This window comes from Nothobranchius furzeri, chromosome 14 (assembly GCF_043380555.1).
Source record: "Nothobranchius furzeri strain GRZ-AD chromosome 14, NfurGRZ-RIMD1, whole genome shotgun sequence".
Taxonomy (NCBI): domain Eukaryota; kingdom Metazoa; phylum Chordata; class Actinopteri; order Cyprinodontiformes; family Nothobranchiidae; genus Nothobranchius; species Nothobranchius furzeri.
Genome location: NC_091754.1, coordinates 41,970,584 through 41,987,065, shown reverse-complemented (window position 1 = coordinate 41,987,065; position 16,482 = coordinate 41,970,584). Strand labels below are relative to the sequence as shown.

Genomic DNA, 16,482 nt, shown 5'->3' with positions numbered 1-16,482 from the left:
TGACTCAAAGTGAAATTATTCTGTCTAAAAGCAGAACTTGTTTTTACTTCACAAGATACGTTCAGTCAATCAAAGTACATCAGGTTTCAAAATACTGGCGATTGATGACAAAAACCGCGTAGTTTAATGTTTCAGTTTTAGAGATATTTGGATGGAAAACATGCAATCCGCCGCTGTTACACTACATTTCTCGGCTGTGAACTGTAAGTCCACATGTGCACATTTCAAAGCAATCCAGTAAAAAGTAAATCCTGTTTCTCCTTTACTGTTTATTTCAGGAGGTACAGCAGAAATCATGTTTACAGTACGACAGAACAGAAGCGGTTTTACAGTGTTGCTTGTAGTGAACAAAATATCAACGAAACAAACGAGAGCATTCTGAACAATAAAACAGCAAAAACCAGATAAAAAGGAGGCAACTACAAAACTCACAAATTACTGTTTAATCTCTGTGATCTTCAGGGTTAGGCCACATGTTTTCATCAACCTCACAGCTGACATCATCCAAAGCCATGCACCTGGGATAAAACCGCTTGCTATGTCGGATCCATCCTTGGCCATCATCAACTGTGATGTCCCTGCAGCCAGCATCCAGGAGGGACATGTGGTCATGTGGCTGACGGTCGTAAACCTTCCACCTCCATGCAGAAAAGGAAGTCCACTATGTCTGGACATATGGTCATAGTAGCTCCATGACTCTGTCACCGTTCCTCTCAAAAGGAACAGTGTAGAGCTGCTTCATCCACACTGTGTTTGGACAATGTCCGTGTAATGGTTGTGAAGCTGATGCCATCAGTATTGTCAGATATCTCATGGCCCTCCACTATTCTAGTCCTAGTCTGAATTTCATGCAGTTTTATTGCATTATTTGCAACAAGCATTCCCACAATGGCAAGCTCTTGATCATTACTGAGGAGCTTTCCATTTCCCTCAGAGGCTGGAAGACATAGCATTCTTTAGAGGGAAAAATGCATTGCTGTATGGTCTTATTTATACTGCAGGTGACTCATACTCTTCCTCGTCCAGACATCGCAGTGTTTGTCTTTTCTGTTTCTGTTTCCAAAAACATGACACCTCAAAGCCCTCCTTTTATTTTAGTGTCATTGTAATAGAAACAACAACATCTGCCCATGAGCCTAAGCCTGAATGTAATCAGCTGAGGTAGGCCCAATTTACCCGACATACATCAGCTGTGTGTAAATTATTCAATTGTTTGTTTATTATCAACTGAGATATGTTGTTCTTGAACTCATCATCGCAGAAGCAGAGGTTTTTATACTGCAACTAAGGTTAGGACTATTGTTTTTGCTATTATGGGATGTTGTGTGTTCCATTCGCAAATACTACAAAAACAATCCATAATTTTGTTGGGAGGAATAGCTTCTCCATTGAGACAACATAAACATTATGAAAATCTGTTGACTGAAAGCAATCAATTCAATTCAGATACTTTATTAATCCCAGAGGGAAACTAGAGTTTCAGTACACTCAATTCAGAGATCAGACATGCATACATAGGCATAGACACATGACAAGGTGACTGTGGTCATTCGCAACCCTGAGCCGCGCTACCTTAATAGAGATAAGAGGGTTACATGAGGATTGGTTCAGGTGGAGGGAAAAAAAGGCACTTCAGAGTTACCCTCCACAGGGAGGGCAGCTTTGCGCTGCAAAAAATAAAAAATAAATTTTTATGTGAAAACATGAAATGTGTGAATTGTATGGCCACAAAACACCGATGTTGTGCTACTTGTATTTAGAGTTTTGGAAATGGGACAACTGGTTGGACAAACACTTGTTAGCGACTGAAAAAAACTGTAGAAACAGACGTGTCCTTGTTCTACACAAGAAAACACTGTAATGCTACATGTTATTGGTGTTTTTTAGGTTGTTATGTTGTGGGCGACAAAGTGAGTTTGTCGGTTGTCAACCTTTGTTAGTATTCTGGAAGAAAGAGTTTATTTGAGACCTGAATGAAGAGTATTGGTAGTTGGAGTGCCTTTTGAATAAGAAATGACTGCTTTACCAAGCTTAAAGTCAGTTAGGAGAATTGTGTGAAGAGTTTTGAAGAAGTGGCTTAAGAATTGAGAAAAAAAAACGGTAGTCTCTGACTGACTCAAATCAGGTGTTGTAAAAGCAGGAAAACCTGTAACGTACGCAGGATGGAGGCCCTAAAGGACCACCAGGCTTGACCAGAGAAAGAGAAGAACCCAGACACACAGTAAAACAGGAGAACTCTGAAGGACAGGGGAGGCTTTGGGGCAGGGGAATGCTCATGTCTAACACAGATAAGGCTGGTTGATCTAAAGTAGCAAAAACAGCTCCAGAGAAGCAGCAGGGGGAGCAGCAGGGGGAGGTATATTTATGGTATCTTACACCTTCAGACAAAAAAACACCAACACCCCTCTGAAGATGGAGGGGAGGTGGTGTACAAACCAGCTCACATTTTAAAGGTATCCACAATCTGAAGTGAGTGCATGTGCGAATGTGTGTGTGTGTGTGTGTGTGTGTGTGTGTGTGTGTGTGAGTGCATGTGTGAGCGTGTGTGTGTCTGTGTGAGTGTGTGTGTGTCTGTGTGTGTGTGTGCGCGTATGACTGTGTGTGTGTGCGCGTATGACTGTGTGTGTGTGTGTGAGTGCATGTGCGAGTGTGTGTGTATGTGTGTGTGTGTGTGTGTGTAAGAGCATTTGCGTCCGTGTGTGTGTGTGTGACTGCATGTTCAAGTGCGAGCGTGTGTGTGTGTGTGTGTGAGTGCATGTGCGAGAGTGTGTATGTGTGTGTGTGTGTGCATGTGCGAGCGTGTGTGTGTCTGTGTAAGTGCATGTTTGAGTGTGTGTGTGTATGTGTGAGTGTGTGTGGGTGTGAGTGCGCGTGCGTGTGTGTGTGTGTGTGTGTGTGTGTGTGTGTGTGTGTGCGCGCGCGTGTGCGAGCGTGTGTGTGTGTCTGTGTGAGTGCATGTTCGAGTGTGTGCATACGACTGTGTGTGTGTGTGTGTGTGTGTGCATGTTCGAGTGTGTGCATACGACTGTGTGTGTGTGTGTGTGTGTGTGAGAGTGCATGTTCGAGTGTGTGCATGCGACTGTGTGTGTGTGTGTGTGTGTGTGTGTGTGTGTGAGTGCATGATCAAGTGTGTGTGTGTGTGTCTGTGTGTGCTTATGACTGTGTGTGTGTCTGTGTGAGTGCGTGTGCGAACGTGTGTGTGTGTGTGTGAGACTGCATGATCAAGTTTTGTGTGTGTCTGTGTGTGTGCGTGCTTATGACTGTGTGTGTCTGTGTGAGTGCGTGTGCGAACGTGTGTGTGTGTGTGTGTGTGTGTGTGTGTGTGTGTGTGTGTGTGTGTGTGTGTGTGTGTGTGTGTGTGTGTGTGTGCATGTGCGAGCATGTGTGTGTGTGTGTGTGTGTGTGTGTGTGTGTAACCTTTCCAAAGCGTCTGCCACGTCCTGGAAACCCCTCCAAGTTACGTTATTTCTGTCCCAGGATAAAGACCTAGAAAGAGAACAAATTAAAAAAATACACGTTCAAGATAAAAGAAACCCGTTTCAATGCTTTGAGATTAAAATCCAGAAGTGACAAATCCAGATTATCAACCTGTGTACATGTGTATCTGATATATTCCGCTCTGTTTCTGACTATCAACTAACACTGAACAGGCCAAAACTTTGCTGGAGGAAGTGTGGGCATAAACCTCTGGGCATCACCCTATGTTCAGGAAATGCCCAGAGATTGCTCCAAACTGGTCAGAAGGTGTCAGGAACATCAACAATGCAATGGGACTGCAGTTGGAGGAGACATTTTCCATGTTTTACCTTGAAAACCTACCAGCTGAGATTGCAAAAGAAGAGCGATATCTCCTTCAGATCTCACAAGCATCCAGCAAAAAAGCCATTACAGACCCTCCTACCTGTCCTCAATGGATGGAAACAACTAATGAAGTGCACACAATGGAGAAAAGGACATTTTCACTAAGATACGCTTCATAGGGAGGGAGGCAATATTGGAGGAAATGGAAGACATAGCCTGAATGGTGACATCTACATACAACATAAAGGATAATCTTGGGCCCTATTCATTAGTTTTGATGTTTTACCAGAAACACTTTTTTCTTAGTTGTGGTTAATTATTTTCTATCTTCAGCTGTAGAAATGTAAACATATAAAACTGAAAATAACATTTTTGGCTCTTCTTTAGGGAATGCCTAGTTCATGGTTCGTTCCAGCTCTGTCTGCTGTCAGAAGCCCCAGAGTGGTTCTGGGTTAAGCTGTGGGTACGCTGGTGCCTCACCATGTCTCCCTCAGACCCAGAGTAGCTCAGAGCACAGCTGACCTAAAGCAGCTGATGGGCCAGCAAATCTTCTGCGTTTCACTCAAACTCCAGATATCCTCTTAGTTGAGTGGCCCCGAGGCTGGAGCAGATTTATTAACACATCTGCAGTTCTGAGAGGAAAAGGCACACCCTGGGCTGTAATGATCCCAAAAGCCTGTGTGTCCAACACCTCTTCTAGGTGAGGGTGTGTGTTTCATTTGGGTGTGTACCTCAGGCTGGTGTTAGTCATCAGGGCTTTGGCCAGCATTTTGGCTCCAGTGTCTCCAATGTTGTTTCCACTGATGTCAAGTTCAGCCAGAGCAGCATGCCCCCCCAGAGCGCTCAGCAGGATGTGCATCCCTGCCTTCAGCTTGGAGTCACACACTGAAAGAGACTGCAGGGTCTACACACACACACACACACCCACACACACACACACACACACACACACCCACACACACACACACACACACACACACCCACACACACACACACACACACCCACACACACACACACACACACACACACCACACACACACACACACACACACACACACACACACACACACACACACACACACACACACACACACACACACACACACACACACACACACACACTGTTCTTACAGGTTTGTTCATGAAAAAAACAGCTCTGTGTTTCTTTGTGAAGGTCCCACCAAACCAGCCTGAGCAGGTGAGTCTTCAGCTGCTTTTTAAAGGAGTCCACTGAGTCCACTGATCTCAGGCTCAGGGGGAGAGAGTTCCAGAGTCTGGGGGCCACAGCAGCAAATGATCTGTCACCTTTGGTCTTTAGCCTGGTGCTGCACAACCAGTAGGCTTTGATCACTGGACCTCAGGGACCTGCTGGGGGTGTAGGGACTAAGAAGATCACCAATGTAGGATGGTGCTTGTCCATGTAAGGCCCTATAGACCAGAACCAGGATCTTGAAATGAACCCTGAAGTTGACTGGCAGCCAGTGAAGCTGGAGGAGAAGCGGGGTGATGTGGGTGTGTTTGGAGGACTTGGTCAGAAGCCAAGCACAGGCATTCTGAACCACCTGTAGACGGTTCAGGGAGGTTCTGCTCAGACACGTGAAAAGAGAGTTACAGTAGTCTAAGCGTGAGGAGATGAAGGTGTGGAGAACAGTCTCAAGTTCAGAGCGGGACAGAATGGGACTCAGCTTAGCAATGTTCCTGAGATGGAAGAAGGAAGAGCAAACAAGAGAACTGACATGAGAATCCAGGGTGAGAGCTGGGTCAAAGGTCACGCCAAGATTCCTGACGGAGGGTTCAGTGTGAGAAGCAAGCTGACCAATAGATTGAGATCGTGGACACAAGTGGCTGAAATGAGTTTTATCCTCAGGGTGTCTGGGCTCTCCCTTAGAGATAGGGTGTTAAGCTTGATTATTCGAGAAGGGCTCGGAGTCGACATGCTGCTCCTCAACATCAAGAGGAGCCAGTTGAGGTGGCTCGGGCATCTAGTTAGGATGCCTCCTGTTGAGGTTTTCCGGGCACATCCAAGAAGACCTAAAGGAAGACCCAGGGCATGCTGGAGGAACTATATCTCTCAGATGGCAAGGGAATGCCTTAGGATTCCCCGAAGGAGCTGGCCCAAGTGGCTGGGGAGAGGGGAGTCTGGGCCTCCCTGCTTAGGCTGCTGCCCCCATGACTCAACCCCGGATAAGTGGACAAAAATGAACAGATGAAGCAAGCTGACCAAGAGAGTCTCTGACTTTGGGAACCAGCTTGTTTGGGGCACAGATGAGGATCTCAGTCTTATCTTCATTCAGCTGTAGAAAGCTCCCAGCCATCCAGGTTTTAATAGATTCTAAGCAGGTGTGTAACAGCTGCAGCTTAGACATCTCATGGGGCTTAAAGGAGATGTACAGTTGGATGTCATCTGCGTAAAGATGGTAGGAGATTCCTTTGAAGGAGCCCAGGATGTGCTGAAGAGGAAGCAGATAGAGGAGGAAGAGCAGAGGCCCCAGCACTGAACCTTGTGGGACACCATGGGTAAGAGAGGTGGTGGAGGACCTAAAGTTGGAGACGGCCACAGAAAACAAACGCTCAGACATATAAGAGGAAAACCACTCCAGAGCAGTTCCTGATAGTCCTACCCAGTCTGTCAGCCTCTCCAGTAGCAGGTGATGGTCAACAGTGTCAAAGGCTGCAGTCAGGTCCAGCAGGACCAGAACAGAACAGTTCCCTGCATCACTGTGAGTCAGAAGGTCATTAGAAACCCTAAGAAGAGCTGTTTCAGTAGAATGAGCTCTACGAAAACCTGACTGGAAGCTATCATAGATGTTATGTTCATCAAGAGCAGCTGTGAGTTGTTTAGCCACAACCTTTTCCAAGATCTTGGAGATGAACGGAAGTTTAGAGATAGAGAGGGGTCAAGACTCACTGGGACCGATGGACTGAAAAGCACTTTTAAACAAAGATGAGGGTAAGATGTGGAGGGGGCATGCAGAGGTCTTCATAGAGTTAACTAGTTTGGTTAACTCAGGCAAAGAAACAGGAGCAAAGCTATCTAGGATGATGGGCCTGGTTGGAGTCGGGAGAGGCAGCGATAAGGCTGAAGGAGAGATGCTAGATCTAACCTTATTGACTTTGTCCACAAAGAAAGACAGAAAGTTCTCACAGTCTGCAACAGAGTGGATGGAGGCTGTAGGAGAGGCAGGAGACACGATGCTGCTGATGGTGTTAAACAGCACCTTGGGGTTCCCTTTGCTCTGGGACACCAGGTTGGAGAAATAGGAACCCCTAGCGTCTCTGACTGCAGAGTTAAAGGATGTCAGAAGATCCTTTAGGTGCAGCAGATGGACGTGGAGATGGATTTTCTTCCACAAACGCTCAATTTTTCTGCTAGACAGCGATGACGCCGGTTTCACACTGGAAGCATCAGCGGGGCAAAATGGCAGGAGAACAGTTTACTCACGAACATCAAAGCGGTCCTTTTCACACCGGGAGAGTGTTGGCAGCGGCACGGCTTCCTCGCCGTGCTCCTCACTGCTCGTGAGATCACAAGATCCCTCGAGGCTTCAGGTCACGGTTTGTTTATGCATTCCACCATTAAACCAAAAAGAAGAAAATCACATTTTATATCACGGCTTGATGATGTCGTTCCTCTCCGCTGCCAGGATTAAAGCCGTGAAAAACATACCGCTGCTCTTCTGGAACAATGCTGTGAGTAAATAAGCCGTTGGGTCACACGTAAGCTTCATATATGTGAAATTGCATCGCTGCAGTACTTTTATTTTGAAAATTATCAGGGATTTTACACTGAAACAGTGTGTGATTTCCTGTCTAGCCCTATGTTAACTGCGGAAATTGACGTGTCCCAGAAGCGGCTCACGGCAAAAATAGAACCTGATCTTCAGCTTCTGGGACGCGCCTGGAAATGGCCTCGTGGCTGCTGGTTTGAAAAGATCCGTAGACTATAATGAAGCGGTGACGTTTCGCTGCTGTTCCGCGCCGCTGATGCTTTCAGGGTGAAACCGGGGTTAGAGCTCTTGGTTTTCTCTCCTTTTTAGATGCAATTCATTTCCAGTACGAGAAATTAGTTAGCAAAATGTCTTTGGATCATAAGACTGCCAACACAATGTACGTTTGCAAAGTCAAATACGATGTTCCATATCAGCCCGTTTACCTGCATGCTTCTGTTTTAGTTTGCTGTTTCTGCCATATCAGCCTTCTATTTTCACAATCCAAGTTATTTCATTTACGGTTTCTATGGAGTGGAAACTGTCTCCATCACTTTCAGAATATAACTGTATCTAGAAAGTATTTTTTCTACACAAATTCACAAATAAATAAAGTCAGAAACATGACAAACATCAGGGTTTCGTGTTTATGTGGATGCATTTTAACTAAATGTAACATTACAATAGAGTTTTTACTAGTTTGTCACAAACACTTAATTCTGCTACTGTGGTGAAAACATTTTATACAACATTTCTAACCAATACTGACAGAATATTTTTACTAATCTGATCTGACCAGTTTGTAACTGGATTAGAATTGTATTCGATTGACGTGGATTGCTGTTATTGCTGTTAGGAGAGCAGAGGTTTCCTTCTGTGTGGATCGCTGTGGCAGATGTGGTTAACTGGCCCCTCAGACAGACATAAATGTGTTTTAGAGATACTGTGTTCTTGCTGAAACGAGAGGCTTCTGTGGATGTCTGACAAAATAAAACAAATGAAGTAATACTGTGGCACTCACGCATTCTTCATCCTGAATGAGCTGGGCTATGCGGTGAAGAAGGTCGGTGAGAGCTCTGTTCAAAGAAAAAACGGGGAAAATACTCATGAAACTGACTTTTTTCCATTTCACCACAACAGAGTTACAATATTAAACAATAAATACCTCTGGGTAGGTGGATTGATTACACCCCAAAAAGTCAACTAAGGCATTTGTGTGATTGGTTTAATAGACATTTGTCTATTTAACATGAACATTTTGTGTTTAAGTTGTGAAATCATTGTCACTTGTTGGTTTAACATAAAATAACAAAACGTTTAATGAAGTAGACTGGCATTCTTCAGTCCAATGAAGTGTAATTACTTTGAATCAACAACTCAAACTGATATCTAGTGCGCATGCTCAAACTTCCCGGAAGTTAAGAAGTGGGAAAACGGACCAAGTTTTGTGCCAACTGGCACCGTCTAATACCTGGTTTCTAATGCGCTCCGGCTGTTCGTGTCATTCTTTGCATTACCACTTTATTGCTTTTCATTTTTTTCTAGTTAACCCAGTTCTGTAGTTGTGTCTTTTTGGTCCGCTGTGTTGTATCCATTCGCCATGCAGCGGTGGCTTACAGTGGTGCTTTGTCATAATGTAGTCCCAAGTCTAAACAGGCTCCTGGACATCCGTCCTATTACGTCTTTTCATTTGCAGTCAATATGGTTATTGAACTCAGCAGGAATAATTGGTATCATTATTGAGTAATGTTGATCACTTTTGCATGGAAAATGCTGCTTTCTTCTATTCACTTCCATTGTTTATGCTAAGCTAAAGCAGATGGACTGCTGCCAAACCAGGAGAATTGCTGCGCTGGTTACAAAATGCTTTTTTCTCATTTATCTAACTGGGAAATATGGAAATGGACAAAATTTCACTTGGGGTGGAATATTCCCATAACTGTAAAAATCTCATGCAAACTGTGATGTAGCCTCAAATGCAAATTGTTCAAATTTTGAAATTAGTGACAAGACACTTGATATTGAGAAAAGCATGTCCTGAATACCAAACAAGTCATCTTGTTTTTTCATCACTATGCTCATCAGTATTTAAATTGAAATGTTTATGAACTTTGTTTGAGCTCTTTAGTTCTAACTCTTCTATAACTCTATTTTACCAGCTGAACAATGCCAACTCTTTTGTGTTTTTCCTCTAGTATCTATGAAATACTAAGATTCTACTGACATGAGATGTCTATTGTAGTATTTATGCACTGGACTACTTTAGTGGTGTGTAATTTTCTATTGATTACTTTGACTACTTAGATTTTATGAACAGCATAGAAAAAGTTATTCAAACAAAATTTGTTTAAACAATTTCTTAACTTTTATTTTGTTCTATATTTTTTCACATAGGATACGAACAGCGATGCAAACAGCTGCATGGAGCAAACCGTGATGGGGGTGTTTGTCATCCAGAAGGAGGGTGTTGAACCTGAAGATGACCCAGAGGACATTGGTGTCCTGATTGAGGGTGTGGAGACTCTCACTGGTGTGGGTAACATTGCACAAGCATGTGCTCTGTTGTTTGGACTCATATACTGTTTGAACCTGAGCTACCCACCAGAACTTAAATGCACATTTGAGGTCTTCCAGAAGATACTTCTAAACCTTGATGGACAAAAGCTCTCTTCAAAGGCACGGTTTCTGAGAAACCAGCTTAAGGGGTGGGTACACTTTAAAATGACAGAAGGTTTTGAATGGTTCATTGGTGCAATGGTGATTTCCAGTGTTAAAGATTAATATTTTGAGTTGAATAGGGTTACACTATTTATCTTATTTCATTAAACTTTTTTTTTATTTTTGTAGATTTTGGATTCTCTTTGTTGGGCCTTTATGTGTAGCACCGCAGAAGATTTGTATCTGTCACATGGATCGCTCCAAATGGATCAGAAGTACAGACATGTTTTCTTCTGTTATTTTTTCTGTTGGGTTTGTAGTTTAGGTTCTAATTCACACACACTGCTGTCATGTGTTGAACTGCCAATGGTAAAAGGGTGACATCCTAGGAGTGCTTAAGAGTCCCCCTCTTATTTTATTTTCTTCCAAATGCTTTTAGTTTTTTTTTTTTTTGAGGGCCGCTTGCATAACACAAATATAGTTGGACTTCAGTTCATGTTTGTGTAAAGGCGTATCTTTGCTTGAGCACTTAAAAGAGCGTTCGGGTGTACTGGCATGTTCAGTTTGTAGAACAAAGTCTACATTTCACACACATTTAATTGAGGGGATTCCTCCAAGAAGTGTTATTTGCTGGTTTTTAATGCATCCCCTTTGCTTACTGGCATGTTTTAAAAAACAGAAAAGCTTTGGAGGACTGAAACCAGAATGACAATAAAGACATATAAAAATGGCTCAATAACTTAATTATTAAAATTAGACGCACCAAAAACTGTAGATTTTGATAGAATGTGAAAGAAATATTTGTCAACTGTATTTAATTCTATTTTAAGCCCTCTATTTTTTTAGTTTTACTTCCTAAAACTTATTGTAGTTTTTAACTCCTTGTACTTATTTTCTATGCATTATGAATCTTTTCCCCTCATTTTTCTTTTGATGTATTGCCCCTGAATTATTTTTATACTTTTGATACTTTTTTTTCTTTTTCTAATTATTACAATTGCCATTTGTTATCTTGCCAAAAGGGAAATTTTAGTTTTAAATTTTATTACATTTGGGGCGACAGTGGCACAGGAGTTAAGTGCTCGCCCCGTAATCGGAAGGTTGTAGGTTCGAGCCCCGCTCAGTCTGTCGCTGTTGTTGTGTCCTTGGGCAAGACACTTAACCCACGTTGCCTGCTGGTGGTGGTCGGAGGGACCGGTGGCGCCAGTGCTCGGCAGCCTCGCCTCTGTCAGTGCGCCCCAGGGCAGCTGTGGCTACATTGTAGCTCATCCCCACCAGCGTGTGAATGGGTGAATGACTGAGTGTGTTGTAAAGCACCTTGGGGGGTTCCATGACTCTAGAAGGCGCTATATCAAATACAGGCCATTTACCATTTAGTTTATAGAGCAGTTTTTACATCAGTTTTTAGTTGTAGCAGTTTTGGTTTCACTGTCTGATTCGCATATTTATGACGTCATTTCCTGTTTAAATAACAGTTTTCTAGTGTTTGTTTACCTTTGAAGTTATGCTTGCAGAAGATGTACAAAACTGGTACGCTTTTATATTGTCTTCTAAATCCAGTTAATAAAGTTAATGTCATCATAATCTAATTGATTTTTATTGTAAAAGAGTGGGTTCTAAATAACGTGTAACAAATGAAAACAAATCTAATTGAAATAAATAGATTGATATGAGAAAAATCACCAACCCCCATATTGGTTCATTAAGCAAGACTAACAGTAATTACCTTGATTAACAAGGTAGTTGTTCAAACAACAAGATTTAATTGTTTTTTGCTGAAGTTTTTAACTTGTGTTGAATGAATTAAAAAAAATTCATTCTACATACTTAAATAAATCATTTTGGTTCAATGTCAGGCAGGATACAACGTTGTAATCTGATTAAATTAAACCACCCAATTCCAGTTGTGTTGGTTTGACATGATCAAAAACGGGTTATTGTACTTGGTTAAATTATGTGGAAATAGGTGCCATGATTAGATTGTGTTCATCCAACCATGGACGTAATTTTGGAGGGGACGGGGGTACATGCCCCCCCCACTTTTTCCAAAGTCAAGTTTTGACCCCTGCACGTTTTACCATCCCAAAACAATATTACGCTATATTAAATTGACACTGGTTGAGCTCTAGGACCAAGCGGAAAACAACCATTTGTGTTGAAGCCTGTTTCCCATTAGAGCATAGATACCCCCCCTTCTAAAGTGAAAATTACGTCCATGCATCCAACTACTGATTTCCAAACACACCCACATCACCCCGCTTCTCCTCCAGCTTCACTGGCTGCCAGTCAACTTCAGGGTTCATTTCAAGATCCTGGTTCTGGTCTATAGGGCCTTACATGGACAAGCACCATCTTACATTGGTGATCTTCTTAGTCCCTACACCTCCAGCAGGTCCCTGAGGTCCAGTGATCAAAGCCTACTGGTTGTGCAGCACCAGACTAAAGGTCAAAGGTGACAGATCATTTGCTGCTGTGGCCCCCAGACTCTGGAACTCTCTCCCCCTGAGCCTGAGATCAGTGGACTCAGTGGTCTCCTTTAAAAAGCAGCTGAAGACTCACTTGTTCAAGCTGCCTTTTGTATGACCTTCTTCACCACTCTCTCTTTATTCTGCTCTCCCCACCTATTCCACCTTCCTCAGGATCCACTGATTTCCCTCTTTCCTGTTCTCTCTCTCTTTCTTAACATTTTTTAATCACAATTTGTCTATTTCTGCTCATTTTAAATATATTTTTAATCACTTTCTAATTTCTTTTTATATTTTTACAGTTTTTGTTTTTGTGAAGCACCTCATGATTTTTATCTTGAGAGGCGCCATAGAAATGATATTTTCTTCTTCTTCTTCTTTAGAGTCAGGAAAAGTCAGCTGTCCAAAACAATCTACTCATGCTGCACACATTTACTTTGCCTTTTAAACTTTACAATGAACCTTATTCCCGCTGCTCAGGGAAAACCAGTAAACCGATGCCAGCCCACCCCACAGAGTAAATGAAGCTGTGTGTGATTTTCATCTGACCTGGACTTCATGGCAAAATTTCTTCCTATAGCGAGGCGGTGAAGTGACCGACACCGAGCCATGGACAGAACCAACGTCACCATGTCATTCTCCAAACCTGAGACCGAGAGGAAAACGGTCAAAGACAGAAAAGATGACAAGAGGAAGTCAAAGCGCTGCACCTAAAATAGTGAAATCCTGGAGGATGCAGTCATTTACTCAGCGATGCTGCCTCTGAATCAGGCTATGAGACCTCAGCAAGAAGCCTTTAGCTCACTACTGAAGTCATTGATGAGTGTTGGTTGTGGGACCATCAGGGAGGCGCTGCAGAGGACAGTCCTGCAGCAGCTGATGTCCCTGGTCCCATGCTGTGCTGCTTGTCCATTTAGGAACAACTATTGTCTTGGTCTCAAAAGATTCAGCTTTTCATCACTTTTGATGCATTTGGGTTAGCGTTAGGGTGAACGTGTCTGGTTAGAAACGGGCCCTCGTCAGGTCAAACAGGAAGCAGGATGGTCTGTGTGTTTCTGCTTACTGTTGTCAGAGATGTCCAGACTCGTAACCGCTGTAGCCTCAGACATGTGCTCTTGGATCACCTGGGCCCCAGCTGATCGCAGCTGCAGAAAAACACACGTACTGGAGGAAAACCGATGGTTTCTGGCTAACAGGTGAAACACATTTTGTTCTGATGACTGTGTAACGAACCTCACAGCTACTGACGTCTAACATCAGACCAAAGAGACGAGTGTTGGTCGCCAGACCCTGCAGCAATAACCTGGTCATAAAATATATGAAATATTTGCACCAATTACACAACAGCAACTTCAGCAGGATGAACAGGAATTTAGCAAATAGAGACTGTCAACTTCAGAATAGTAAATGTACAATCAAATGTAGGAGAATAAGGGATTGCTCAGAAGGCAGCTCCAGCAGCACCGCCATCCCCTACTGGAGAAAAATTAAATGAGTGGCGAAGGTCTAGCCGCAGACTGAAGAACATCTTGTGGAAAAAGTCAGATGATACAAATGTTTATACACCGATGGCTGAAGGAGTACGTAGGCAGCTAATGCGTCAAACTTTTGATTCATGGACGAAACTGACGGGAAGTGTTATTTTAGGTGTGGCGACGGCATAAGAGATGGAGGCCAACGAGGGACAAAGTCTCACAAACACAATAGTAAATACACTATCCTGGACAAGATACATCACTGCAATGGTGGCAGAAGACCCCAGACAAGCACTACGCCCTCTGTTGTCCTGGCGGGCAAAATGTCTACGTCCGTGACGCCACACACTGACAGAGGCGATACAACAGAGTACGCATACATAACTCACATCCACACACATCCCAGCTCTGAATATCAATCAGAGACGTGAACCTGAGTTGTCTGAACCTGTAAGGAGCAAACTCACCTGAGAGCTTGTGGCGGTAGTTTGGTTGCTGACAGGCCCACGTATTTAAGCTCACAGCTCTTACTGAAGAACTCCTGAATGCTCCTCGTCACCTCTCGCACTTTTCTACACAAACACACAAGAGCACAACATGACACCACGCAACGCCTCCCACTCAAACGCATCTTGGGCTGCTGCGTTCATATTGTGAGCAGTTGAATGATTTGCAAGAACCTCATTGAGTCAGACCTAAACTCCAACAACATTGCTGCTTTACATGTAATTAACACACATGGCAGGTTGATTCAGAGGATGTGAAGCTCTTAGCAGCAGGGAGATCCCCGCACCATCTTAGAGATCCTGCTGCATCACACACTCTGCTGTAGCTACTTGCTTGTGTTTGCATGTCTGAGTAGGACCTTATCGCAAGCTGCCTGCTCCAAACACCCAGACTGAAGAGCTAACCTGTGGCTGAAAGGATTCCTCGCCAAGTTCAGGTAAACCAGTTTGTAGCAACATCCAGCAGAAAGAGACACGAATAACTGCAAGCATAGGACAAAAGTCAAATTGTAAGTGTGCACTGGTGCTTTCATATCTGTAACCTGGCACCATCAGTAATTAAAACAGAACGATCTTTTCAAACACTTTTTACATTCTTTCCATAAGTGACATGATTTATCTCATAATAAAGTAAAACAAGCTAAATTCTGAGGAATGATGCTTACTCTGTAGAATAACTCTATGTGAGCAAGTTTGTATTCATCACACTAACCGTGTCCAGGGGGCAGGTGGTATCACTGAGGTCCAGATGAGACAGGGAGTTTGTACTGGACAAGAATTTGAAGAGGAACTGCAAGACATACATGATGTACAATAAATACCTGAAGACATGCTTTGATAAGGAAAACCCCATATGTTCTCAAGAAGCTCAGTCAACACGTATAATACACTCAACAAAAATTTAAACGCAACACCTTTGTTTCTGCTCCGATTTTTCATGAGATGGACTTAAAGATCTAAAATGCATTCCAGATAAACAATATTACCATTTCTCTCAAACATTGTTCACAAATCAGTCTAAATGTGTGATAGTGAGCACCTCTGCTTTGCTGAGATAATCCATCCCACCTCACAGGTGTGCCACATCAAGATGCTGATCTGACATCGTGACTAGTGCACAGGTGTACCTTATACTGCCCACAATAAAAGGCCACCCTGGAATGTGCAGTTTTTTGCTGTATTGGGGGTCTGGGGACTCAGAACCGGTCAGTATCTGGTGTGACCACCATTTGCCTCATGCAGTGCAACACATCTTGCTCGCATAGAGTTTATCAGATTGTCAATTGTAGCCTGTGGAATGTTGGTCCACTCCTCTTCAATGGCTGTGGGAAGTTGTTGGATATTAGTGGGAACTGGTACGCGCTGTCGTATACGCCGGTCAAGCACATCCCAAATATGCTCAACGGGTGACATGTCCGGTGAGTGTGCTGGCCATGCAAGAACTGGGACATTTTCAGCTTCCAAGAATTGTGTGCAGATTCTTGCGACATGGGGCCATGCATTATCTTGCTGAAACATGAGGTGATGTTCATGGATGTACGGCACAACAATGGGCCTCAGGATCTCATCACGGTATCTCTGTGCATTCAAAATGCCATCAATAAAATGCACCTGTGTTCTTCGTCCATAACAGATGGCTGCCCATACCATAACCCCACCACCACCATGGGCCACTCGATCCACAACATTGACATCAGCAAAGCGCTCACCCACACGACGCCACACACGCTGTCTGCCATCTGCCCTGAACAATGTAAACCGAGATTCATCCGTGAAGAGAACACCTCTCCAGCATGCCAGACGCCATCAAATGTGAGCATTTGCCCACTCAAGTCTGTTACGGCGACAAGCTGGAGTCAGGTCAAGACC

At 43.5% G+C, this 16,482-nt stretch overlaps 1 protein-coding gene across 1 annotated transcript in view; it reads right to left on the bottom strand.

Moving 5' to 3' along the window:
* The window catches only part of carmil2 (capping protein regulator and myosin 1 linker 2), a 63,804-nt gene that overhangs the window by 29,257 nt on the left and 18,065 nt on the right, over window positions 1-16,482 (bottom strand). Inside the window, exons 14-22 of the mRNA XM_054746499.2 lie at window positions 15,326-15,403; window positions 15,019-15,095; window positions 14,575-14,679; window positions 13,866-13,935; window positions 13,696-13,777; window positions 13,182-13,278; window positions 8,531-8,585; window positions 4,533-4,705; window positions 3,418-3,486 (exon numbers count right to left, since the gene is read on the bottom strand). Of these exons, the coding sequence (XP_054602474.1) occupies window positions 3,418-3,486; window positions 4,533-4,705; window positions 8,531-8,585; window positions 13,182-13,278; window positions 13,696-13,777; window positions 13,866-13,935; window positions 14,575-14,679; window positions 15,019-15,095; window positions 15,326-15,403 (806 nt within the window). The remainder of the gene's footprint in view (window positions 1-3,417; window positions 3,487-4,532; window positions 4,706-8,530; window positions 8,586-13,181; window positions 13,279-13,695; window positions 13,778-13,865; window positions 13,936-14,574; window positions 14,680-15,018; window positions 15,096-15,325; window positions 15,404-16,482) is intronic.